The following is a 12,406-nucleotide window of genomic DNA, read 5'->3' as shown; positions in this document are numbered from 1 at the left end:
TAGAAAAGCGTTGCTTAGGAGTTTTTTGCACCCTAGTTCCTTCTGAATTTTCACAGGCTTCCCTCGAGACTTCCCCAACAGCCTTGTTATGGCCAGAGTGCACAGAAACAAATCAAGGAAAGCTGAAGTTAAGGTGTGGCTGACCTCATGCACTGCCTGAAGGAACTTCCTGAGGAAAATGGAAGAGCAGACACCAAGAGGGGAGTGAAATACCCTTGTATGAGCTACTTGGGCAGTGGTCCGTTTCCTAGAGCATTTCGTTTGTTTACTGCCAGTGTAAACACCACCCGAGAGTGCTTAACCCAAGCAGCTCAATGTAGTGAGCAGTTTGATTCAACAACAGGCCCTATTAATCTCCTCAGCACCTTGGGGCTTTGCTCTGTTTATATGCTGCATCTGTAGAATACTTTATTAATTCTTTTTCCTCTCCTGGTGGAAGATAAAAGATCTGGCAGGAAGAGAGATTAAACTGGAAACTAATATAAACGAAGCCTAGTCATCTCCTGGGCACTCTGATTCAGAGAGGAGGGCGGTTTGGGGAGCATTTGCTCACTCCTGGAGCACTGGATACACCAAGTGTGCAGAGTATCTTTAAAATTTAAATGTCAAGTCTTTTTTTCTCATAATCAATAAACAAAACACTTCAAAAACCAGATCTCCCTCTTTAGATACACACAACCAACCCCAGGACTGTGCAGCAGCTCGTTTCACTGTGGAGAAGAGTGATTCTGACAAGGGAAACATGCCATAAAATTTTCAACACTGACTCTCCTCTCCTCTCCTCCAGGGATGGCTGTCATTCACCTGTCCCAGGAAGCCTGGAGAATCTCCATGGTGACAAAAGACTTGCCAGGTCAAACTATTAAATAAGCCCCTGTTAGACTGAACAGACTCTGCTAATCCTTCACGTAACTTAAGCTGCCCAGAACATACTCTGGGCTCCGCTGCTCTTCCCCCGTAATTGCCACTGTCTGAACAACTTCCATGTTGAGCTGTCTGTCGTCTTACAAATATTGGGCATTCTGAATTAACTCTGATTGCCTCTCCAAGTTAATTTATCGGAAATGAAGAATCTCACAGGCTGTTCTCTGGTTTACAATGTCATTTTGGGGTTTTAGAAATTACTTTTCTTTTCTGTCATGAATTTTTGGATGCGCTTGTGATGCGTTCAATAACTCTGGTTATGTGCCAAGAGGCATTTCTTCTCTATTTCCCTGTCTACCCTACAGTTCATGCATTAATTGCAAATTCCCCAAAAATCATTTTTAATTTGATATTACTGATTAGATCTACTTCAGAAAGCTGATTTTTGCAAGTTTGGAGCACATTTCCATCTCGGTCCTTCTCCAGGGGGTTTTGCATAGATGGCAGCATAGGAATTTGCTGTAGTGTTGGAATTCACTGAATTCATCTCCCAAACCTTTGTAGCAATATGATACTGCAAAAGGTCCAAATGAAAGCTAAATGGTTCATCCTTTGTTTGGTAGGACTTAAACAAGGTCTACCAGTGGCCTGAGAAAAAGTATCTTTTAACATTATCGTATCTAGATCAGAGTCACAATCATAATGAGAAATGCAGTTCTACTTTGATTTTTGCAAAGATTTATCAATGAGTTCAATATTTGCCATTTAAACATCCCTACCAAATTCAGGATGACAATTCATAGGTTTTAGTTAAGCATGTAGAGATGCTTTCCACAGGAGCTTTTATTATCTCCTCATTGGCACAATGTAATGAATTTGAGTTATATCATTACCTTACACAGCACAGATATCCCAGAACACAATAAAACAAAAATGGGCTTTTATCTTAATTGTCCTCAGCAGAATTCTATAAGTCTTAATTCATTTCTTCAGTTAAAAGACTATTCAGAATATTTTTTGATTAATTCCTTCAGTCTAAACCTCTTTGGAATAAAATAAGCATATCCCCTCCTAACTCCATGAAGACACTTCATTGGAATTCCGAGGTAAATTGCAATGGGGCTAAACAGGTCATGAAACATCCAAAATTATATTAGTGCAAATGACAGCAATGCATGGTGCTACTTATTTGAAAATCCTATTTCAAATCAAGGTTCAAATTCTTGGCTCTGTGTGGGCAGGAATACTTAATGACTGTGTTTCCTTGGAACTGTGTTTTTCAAATTAGATTATAAATTTGCCCCCAAATGTTTAAGGCCATATGTTTCAAGTCACCCACAGACACAGTCTATTGCGAATACTTGTAATTTGAGAATTATTGCATTGTGCCAAATACATTAATATTTAAAATTAGGTGGCTAGAGTCGTTCATATTCTCAGCAATTTATGTGCATGATCTGCCACTCTTTTTTTCCCCTCTAATTAAAATAAGGGGTTTGTATCTCTTTTCTGAATTGATATTAATGAAAAGGAGTTCTAATCCATGCCAGGTGGAGTGACATGCCTACCTCTAATGCAGCTGGTAATTAAACCCCTGAAATTTATACTGGTTCTTTTGAACCCTCTTCAGTTATTTCTCTGCAACAGATGCTGTTGTGTATTCGTTTATGGTACGTGCTTCAAAACCTACCATGGATGCTAAAGCTGTCAGAGTTATCCCAAACAAAACACCTAAAAAAGCAATAAAACAAGGCTACGTTTCAGCACCTGAAACACTCAAACTCCACAGAACTAAGAACAAAATCTTCTGTGCAGCTTTGCTAACTGGAAAATAAATCATAATTCTGATGTCCTTCCTCCACCTTCACATGTGCGAAAGCAAAGGGGGATTGGGATGGGAGGCACATTGCTCTGCTGTGACAGTGACAGAGCTCGTGGAGGGTGCTCCCTGTCTCCCTGACAGTCGCTCCTTCGGCAGCACACAACCCAAACAGAAATTGTCTTTGAAAAGCAAAGAGTTTCTGCACAGTCATATGAGACCAAGCTTCAACTACACAACATCAAACATCAGCTTTGTTCACAAGCAGTTCTTGCGATGCTTGGGAACAAAGGGAAGGTTTCCAGAGGAGTGGGAGGTCTGGAGAAGCTAAATATTAACCACACACCACTGAGATCAAAATGACTCTGCAAAACAAACACTTCAGGAAAATAAAAACCAAACCAAGCCAGTGACAGTGTGCAGGTGTTACAGTCAGTGTTCCAAACCAAAGTCACTGTTGACACTGCCATACTCTTCTGTATACATGGAATAAGAGAGCACAGCAACAGTGGAATATCCAAGGGCTCAGATTCCTCTCTGTCCTACTTCTGTGGGCAACCATGAGACATTGCACATAAAAGCAAAGTAAATAAAGACAAAAATTCCAAGGACAGCAAGACCTGGGAATATATCTGGGAGTTGAGATGCTCAATTCACAGCAAACCTGGTCTGTGTTTGGCTTCTGCAGCTTTGAGCTGCTGCAGAACACAGACCTGTGCTTTGGGACAATGAGACTCTCTCAGTGGCAGATTGCAATGACATCAGCCAAAATTATTTGATCTATCACACAGTGAGCAGTGCTTCACAGGATCCTGTGGTGTTTCAGGCACTGTTTGCATGCTTTCCAAAGAATTATTGTTGATTTTGGCTGAGCCTTCATCAAATTTCAGTGAATTAATTCTAAAATGACGGCACATCTACCCCATTCCTCTACAGCTGCAAAGCATCCTTGGTAGAAAGGACTTGAAGGACTTCCAAACTTCTCCATGACACAAGAAAGATGATGGAATGAGATGATCTCTAAGGTCCCTTCCAACTGAAACAATTCCATGATTCTCCTGGCACTGAATAAACTGCCCCTTCTTTTAGGGATTCGTCCCAATCGATGCAGCCCACTGCAGGACACAAGTGCACATATTCTGCTACCTCTGTGCAAATACAGCTCTAGGACTTTTGCATCATGTTCCCAGGCTGGGAATTCACTAACTGTCATCAGCAAAGCCACTGGGAGACAAGGAGCAGAAGGGTAACATCCTTGGGCAAGAGAACAGGGAAGGATAAGTGTAAAGGCAGTTACCGGCCCGTAGTTATGGGAGGGAAGGAGAGAAGAGGAAAAATTAAAAGGAAGGTGGGGGAGGAGTACGAGTGCAGGATCATGGATTTTCTTATTCATTTGTTACAAAAATATCAGGAGTCTTTACTTGAAAAGAACTATTTCAAGGACAGCAGTCCTGTGCATGACTTTAGATTTCTGCTAGGATTAGAAACTTGCACTTTGCTTAACAGTTTTTAAGATCATTGGTTCTGGGACCCCCACATCAGAGAAGTTATACACTCCAGCCTGCAAAGCAAAAGCCTTGTATGTGATCTGAAGCCCAAGTTTCCTCCCAAGCTCTTTGTGCGACAAAACAAACCGCTGCTCTCCAGATAATCAGAAATCAGAACTGTTTCACATTCAGTTATGCAGTGACTAATTTCCACATGTCACAAAAAGTGATGCTCTTAATTTTTTCATCAAGAATCAATTGTCCAGCTTGGATTTCCAGCTCCTAGGGTGATAGAGATTAGAAAGTATTGCCAAGGTGACCGATTTCCATATAACCTCATCTTTCCATCAACTCCTAAAGAAGCATTAGCAATGTCCCTGAATAACCTTGCAGACTGAGAGCCATGGAGGAGCCTGTGCACAGCATGACAAAATGGTGGGAAGTGGCAATCCCCAATGCCCAGGTTTGTAACCCATGAAGTCAGATATTTGGATTTCACTCAAGCATCCTCAACCACCTACCTAGAGGAAAGATGTAAAATGATAATCTACAGAAAGCAAAGAAAATATATGAGCCCACAGCGAGGTAAGACAGCAGGTCCTCTTGACATCCAAGTTTGTTCCTTTGTCAGACCCTCAGTTCCTTGAATTATCACCCTGCCTGCATCTTTTAGGTGAAACTGGGGCTCTGAATGCACTGAGAAATCCATGAAACTGGAGAAAAAGGCAACCATGGGAAGGAACAAACTGACTACTGCTGTTTCACTGAGGAATGACCTGTTGCACCTCAAGTCTGGCTGGCAACACTAGAGGTGGACCTAAGTCTTTCCTGTAAAATAATCCCTCCATCTCAGTCTTCTTTGTCTTTTCACTCTTTCAGTGTGCAAACAGCTGTGTGTAAAACCCCTTTGTGCAGGCTGGCTCACATTTAGAAAACTGCAGCAGCATGTTGTAGCAGCTCTGGTGAGAGGTGAGTCTGAAGGAATAATTAAGAACAACATGAAGCTAAGATGTAATTGACTTACTGTTCTCAGAGAGCTCCACCACATAGTAGAGCACAGGGCTGTTGCCATCGAAGGGGCGCACCCAGGAGAGCATCACGCTGCGGCTGTAGGAGGAATTTAGGGTGGCCACGAGGTTCTGAGGGGAGTGAGGCAGCTCACTGTGGAGGAAAAGGGAAAGGGAGAAAAGAAAAAAACAGCACAGAAATATTAATCCACATTTCATTCAGCTACAGAGTCTTACAGGCAGTTAAAGGCAGATGACATCAGCCCCGTGTGATGATGGATATAAAACCACCGGCAGCGATTGTACAATTAAATAAATGAAAGACATCTCAGAATTCTTCACAATTTTATCTTATCGGGGGGAATATAAAAATTATGCTGAAAGTCCCAAGGCTGATGCTTAGAATAGCTAATGGACATGTTGCTAAATGTGGAAAAAAGCCAATTTTCATCCTGTTTTTGACTGAGTTGGTCAATAAATTTCCTCTCTTACTTTTTCTCCCTTCTTACAACGATGCCCTACAACGTGACAGCAGTGATACGTACAAGCAGTAAAACACATGGGAGATATGATTTAACGTGGAATTTTTCATACTCAAGGAAGCAGAAGACATTGACACTATCCACACAGAGCTACTAATCAAAATTACCATATGTATTCTTAGACTAAAAGAACAGCTTGATTTACTCACAGATTCAGGCTTATCCTGTCATGGGTAGAATCCTTCCTCCCTATAATAAGGATTTTTTTAGAAGCACCCAACCAGAAAATGTAGTAAAAATGCCTGAAGAAACCCCATGGAAATACAAAATGAAACATTTCAAATACAAAAATAAAACAGCAGCTCAATTAAAATGTGTAATTTCTCCACATAAAGGAAATTTGTGGAAAAACATTTCATTTGTACCCATTGGCTGAAAGTGGGAGCTGCATGGTGAAGTGAGAACACTAAATTCTGCTGCAACCGTTAAATGCTGATGTGTTTTAAGAGATAAAAGCCCTTCAACATTATACTTGAGCATGATTTCTGCTACTTGTCATCCTGGCTCCTAAGGAAGATGAGAATTTTGGAGTGAAAGAAAAGCAAGGAGGGTCAGATTTACCCATTCAATCTGCCCTCCTCCCCAGGAAGGCTGAGGGTGACCCTTCCACAGCTCAGGCCAGAGCAGAAAGCCATGAGGGCACTCACATGCTTAAATTAAAAACACATTAATTCCTGGTTCTGATGTATTTTGCCACTGAAGGCTCAGAGTTATTTAAAAACTGCAACTCCTCAGCCACTCACAAAAGTAAATACAGGGTCTGGCTCCAAGCCAGAACAATAAATATGTCCTGGATTTCTGTTTCTACTGGAAGATTGAGGAACATATGGAGAGCCAGACAATAGTTTTATTATTTTTCTGTTAAAGCCATGAATGCTTTTGTTTACGTGTTTCTGATGGATACACACAATGGAGTTAGCACCAAAAAAAAATATATATTGCTGGAAGAGCCAAAGAGTGGCAAGAAAAATACACAGCTAATGAGGCACCAGAAACAGAAGGCACTTCCCTACCCACCTCTCTCCAGGCAAGAGGGGTTGATATTTCCTAAGGCTAAACCTGAGACTCAAAGCCTTGTCTCGTCTCATTTGACTTTAAATGCATAACCAAATTAGCAGCACAGTGACCCCAGGCTCTTTCTGTAGTGAACATGGAATGACACCTCAGGGTGTGATTCAGATCTCAACTTCATTAAATCGCTTGCTTGAGATGCCTTGATGGTGAGGAGTTTAAGTTGACCGTTCCCACCCCTATCTGGGCATGCACTGACAACTCAGACATGGCCACTTTTGGGCTAAAACAAACATCAGGCACAGCAAGGAGCATGTGTGGGCCCACAGGGAGCAGATTTTGAACACAGCACTGTGAAATTTTGGACAAACACGTTTAGGGAAGAGGGGGACCTGTAAACAAAGCAGGAGGGCAGCTGCCCTGCGAGACACAGTGTGGCTGTCATTGTAAAGTGTGGGCATGTAAGATATGGCCATTTACCCAGGGACTACAGGAGTGTGCTGCTTAATTCTGAATGAAACATTAAATTATAATAAACATTAAACCTCCACCACAATTTATCATTATGTCCTAGGCAAGCTGGTTGGAAAAGTTTTTGTGATTAAGCTGGCAAAGGTAATTACTGAAGGGAAGAGTGAAACGTCTTGTTGCTACATGGCTCACAGAAGTCCCAGTCCCCACTTCATTTATCACCAGCCCCTGTGGGGAAGAGCTCAGAGAGGGGCTGTGGCTCCAGCTCCTTCTGGAGGATGATGGTCCCAGAGGCAGCAATGTGGGAGGAATGGCTGAGGGGGAGCTCACGGCAGATTATCCCCATGTAACTGCTTTTCTGGGCAGCAAAGGAGCACTCCTGGTATACATTACAGATATTTTCAAGGTGTGCATTTACTGCCCTTGACTTCCCATACATTAGAAGGGCTCAATTAACAGCTCACTTGAAGACAGAGACTACACAGCTAAGAAAGACTTAAAAAGCTCAGTCTCTTTTTCCAAGTGCGCAAGACTCAGAAGACTTTTGAAGAAGAGGGGACATCCCCTTCTCCCTGTTTTTTAACAGACAAACTGAGTTAAAACCTGGGGTTTTGTTTGCTTAGGATTTGGGTTTAGCTGATTATTCTCTCCGATTGACAACGACAATCTACAGCAGTACAAAGGAAATGGGCACTTTCTGCTCAGAGATTGAGCAGCGTGAGCTGCTGCCTCCATCCAGGACACCACAAATATTCCATCCTTTACCCAAACGTGTCCACGCTGAACAGCAACAGATGGTGCTCACAGATTTAAACCCCTCGAGGCAGACAGAAGTGGTGCCTAAGGAACACACCTGGACAGAAGTAAATATTTAAAGCTACAAAGACATTTCAGCTCAGGACTGTGCCTCTCTTGTTGAAGTATACAGAAGCAGAGATTAATAAGTGGTAATTTCCACTTCAGCAAGCACTTAGGCTTTGTCTCCTTCTCATTTGCTACCACATACCCTGTGGAAGGAATGATAAATGAGACCTGTACCACCATCATGAATATTCACATTCCCCAAAGAGATCATTGTTTCTATTTTTCCTTTAAGAGGATTACTTTTCCTTGCTTCTAACACCCAAAAAATTATTACAGAGAATTCTAATTTCAACCCTTTCTCAAAGTGAGGAGGACCTCAGAGTAGAACTGGGCAGCTTCTGATGCTGGATTAGGTTTAGGACAGTAACACCCAGAGCTCTGAACAGTCCTTGACCAGACACTGCAAGCGCAATTCCAGCTTTATTATCTTTTTTTTGTTCATTAAGGCCCCAACAGGAAATACATGGAAGTTTTTCAATATAGAGTGTTTTAAAACCTCACTCTTCTAATGCTGAAGAGTTGCACGGAGGCAAGTTTTCCATAACTTATTTTGTGTGATAGCAAAATATGTCCATGGACACTTTAAAATCTGTTATTGATAGATAAGCTCAGGGTTAATGGCATTGCCACCAAGGTGACCTGAGGGAACTCTGACAAAGCAATTAAAATAGTGCATTTGCAAGAAAAGAACATGAAGTCGTTGTGACAATCTGGGAGAGAAATATTAGCCAGTTGCAGATGATACATGCTCAAAACAGAAACCCTAATGTTTTGAGTCAGCTCATCACTGCCAGAGGGCAGCTGAAAAATTCACTCAGCAAACACACAGTGTTTTATAAAATTAGCTAAAAGCAGACTATTTGCTGAGGAAAATAAATCAGACATGGTTTGGAGAGACTTCTGAGAAAAATGGTCCAACAGCAGGTAATTAGAGAGACTGTGACTGAAGAGGGGATTACTAAAAAGGCACAGGAGATTAAACAAGTTTTCTTGTCAGTTTATGAAAAGCCCTGCTCCTATTTCATAAACGATTCCCTCAGTCAGGTCCAGCAGGCAGGGTCTGCTCGGGAGCAGGTCGTTCATCTGCCGCAGCCGATAACGGCACCGGGCTGAGGCAGGGAGGGAACGCAGCACTCAGCCCCGATGGCTCTGCTTGGAAAAGTTTATAATGGTTTAAATTAACAAACGTGGCAACTGTTGCTCAGGACTTTGCAGTTTCTCTTGCAGAAGAATCCTCTCCAATTTATAAACATTGGAAGAATTCGTGTGAGGCAGCCCTGAGTTTTGAGGCTCTTTGTCTCTCGCAGGTCTGTAACAAGGTGAATTTTTGGAATTAAAGGGTTGCCACGTTCCAGAGTGCAGAGATTTATTTCCCATTTCAATTTGCTCAGATCTAGAGATGCCTTGGGAAAGGGGTTTGAATTTTATGCTTTCTTTTTGCTGAAAACACCTACATTCCTGCTATACCTTCAATGACAAACACACACAATGGTATTTATTTCCGAGTGCATTTCTGGGCAATATTTCTCCTTTGAGTATCAAGCACACTCAGACTCAGCAGTGAACCTTGCTTCTTGGATGACATCTCAATAGAGAGCTTGGAAAAATAAATAGAAGCCTTCTTTCCAGCGAGGAAGGAATAATTTATTTTCAAGTTTGACATTCTTCCTGTTTTCACTCCCTGCAGAAAGGAGAAGAGATGGGCTATGGGAACCAAGGGATGTGGGATCTGTATCAAGTTGTGTTTGTAATGGGACGTCATTTTTATCTCTTACCCTGCATTGGTCATTCTGATTTTAATTTTAGCAATAATTTTTTAATGGGATATATTGGGAAGAAATTGGAAGAAGCAGCAATTATAAATACTCCAGTAAAAAGGGTATCCAAATTCATGTATAGATGGCTGACAAAGGCAATACTGTGCATTCCTGGCAACCCACTGGGGTTTTTTATAAGTGGTTAGCTCCCCTCTCCTGCTTTTGAAGAAGACAGAACAATAATAGTTCTTTCTCTGATGAAAGGGAACAGAAAGAAGATGAACTTGCTGCCAGGAATAAATTGCCTATTTTTGTATTACATTGTCCTTCCCATATTTTTGCATAGAAAAAGAGCCTAAAAGATTTTACTATATATTGTGACATAACAGAGGCTTGTACAGGGCTTTGATTTTCCAACAATGCAGCATTACCATACTTTCCAGTCACATTCATACAACAAAGAGATCCTCTAGCACGGGCTGCAGACGGGCTGATACTGAGCAGTGGGTATCCTCAGGCACAGACAGTGGTAATTCTGCATATTTTATACATCCTGAGAATCCTCAGGATACTTTGAGCCGGAATCAGCACAGTTTCCCATCAGGTGAGTGATACATGGTGATAACTCAGCTTATGCAGCTTTAGGAACAGGCTTTTTTCCATCTGTATGTATTTCAGGGTGATTTTTACAGGACTATAAAAGTAAGCTAAATGAAGCTGGGATGTTTCATGACATTCAACTACTTTCAGGATCAAACCCTAAGACTTGGAGGGATGCAAGAGAAGCGGGGGGCTCCTGACCAAATGTTTCTGATATGCAGTTGAGAAACTCTGCTAGGAGAAAAGCAAAGTCAGTGTAAAATTAAAATCTATTTCTTGCAGAATAGAAACATCACTCGCAAATGTTTTACCTCGTGCAAATCAAATCAAGTGATGTACATGAAGAATAAACACATTTAGAGGGAAGACAAATGAATGGAGTATCTTGACTAGCAATTAGTTTCTGCGCCCAAGTACCATCAGTGCAAAACTGATGAGCAAGGTAACCTTTGTCTGCACTTTAGCAAGTTCTTCATTAGTTTTCTGGCTTTCCTTTGCAAATATTTTATTTCTTCTTTCATGCTGAGGAAGATGATCCATCCTGCCTGGAGCACCAATGTATCTGTGCTGTGCTGTCAGTGCAGGTTCTGCCAGCAAGGAGCATCACCTTTCTCCCCAAGCCTGGCTTCCAGCAAGGGGAGGCAAAGGAAGAGAAAGTTTTCTTTCTTTCTTTCCAGAGATTAGAAAACTGGACCACTCAGAGATTAAATAACTGAAGGTCACCCTGAAGGTCAACGGTTTTCAACTGAATCAGTTTGAAAAGAAATCAGTAACAAACTTATTTGTGCCTTTGGAAATTCCTCTTGTCGGGCACAGAGGTAGAGGAGGAGCATGCTGGTTCCTGGGGGGAAAAGGTGGGGAGACAATTGGAGTTGTCAGGCAAGGCTTTTTGGGCTACAATATTATCCATTGGTGACTGCTCCAGTCTGTAATTGGTTGAGAGGCCTCCTTTGAACATTTGTCTGACATTAGTGCTACTCAAGGCACTGAAGTGTAAGTGCTCATCGATGGGAACGTGCATGCCCTGTTTGTTAATGCTCTGCACAAGGGAATCATCGGGGAGAACAGGGAATGTTACAGATCTGTCATTCCTATACAAGCTGGAATTTAATTTAAGCTTTACTTCAGACGTTTCCTTTCCACATATTTTCTTCTTCATTTCACTCCTGTTGTATCATGTATCTCTCTTCCTCGTGGATCTGTGCTGCTGAGCCAAACGATAATGATGAAAGTTGCAAGGAAATGCAATGTTCTCTGGCAGTATTGCACTACCTGCAGCCCTGCTTTGAAAAGAAATGTCACAACTCAAGGTATTATTGAATGACTTATCAGTTACTCAACTCCTCTGAAAGAGTGGGTCTGATAGATTTCTTTAATTCCTCCAGGAAAAACAGGTGATGGGCGATCAGCAATAGAACATCAGAGGAAGTAGACATGCAGGATTAAGAGCCAGTGCATGGGGAGCCAGCCAGCACAGCTGGAACAGCTGGGGTGCCTCAGCAGTGCACACAGGATGAGCCTCTCCCAACCAGCTTCTAGCCCAAATTTCATGGACCACGGAAGAAGTTTCTCAGTGGTCAGTGGGGAACTGCAAGTAAATCCATCCCCTGTGCTGTACTGGGCTGCACAGGGCAGCTTTTGCTGTTCAGCATTAGGAAACCATCCTGCTGCTGAAGTGTTTAGCACATATTTATAGCTTTGTTTCAAAGTCCAAGCTTTAACATTCTTTTCAGTCTACTCCATGATTTTCTGCCCTCCATTCAAAAACCGCCTCAGAGAACAGTGAGCGTGGTTATGCAGCAGCAATATATTCTGAATTGTCTTCTGCTCTTGGATTCCAACCAGCAGTAAAATGCACTCCGGGAGGAGAGCTGAGGAGTGCTTAATTAGAAAAAGAATGTATGACCGCTCTTGGAAAATGGGCATCTGATGGAGCCTTGGCACTGTCAGAATAATACAGTATCAAACAGCCCTCTACATAGCA

General features: G+C 42.0%; 1 protein-coding gene across 5 annotated transcripts in view; it reads right to left on the bottom strand.

Annotated features, from left to right (window-relative positions):
* Positions 1-12,406, bottom strand: part of SDK1 (sidekick cell adhesion molecule 1) — a 388,047-nt gene that overhangs the window by 121,091 nt on the left and 254,550 nt on the right. For all 5 annotated transcript variants that reach the window (XM_048320697.1, XM_048320702.1, XM_048320699.1 and 2 more), the window contains exon 15: positions 5,195-5,331. In XM_048320697.1, the coding sequence (XP_048176654.1) occupies positions 5,195-5,331 (137 nt within the window). The remainder of the gene's footprint in view (positions 1-5,194; positions 5,332-12,406) is intronic.

The sequence above is a fragment of the Corvus hawaiiensis genome, chromosome 16, assembly GCF_020740725.1.
Source record: "Corvus hawaiiensis isolate bCorHaw1 chromosome 16, bCorHaw1.pri.cur, whole genome shotgun sequence".
In the NCBI taxonomy this organism is placed as follows: domain Eukaryota; kingdom Metazoa; phylum Chordata; class Aves; order Passeriformes; family Corvidae; genus Corvus; species Corvus hawaiiensis.
This window is presented reverse-complemented; position numbering and strand designations above follow the sequence as displayed.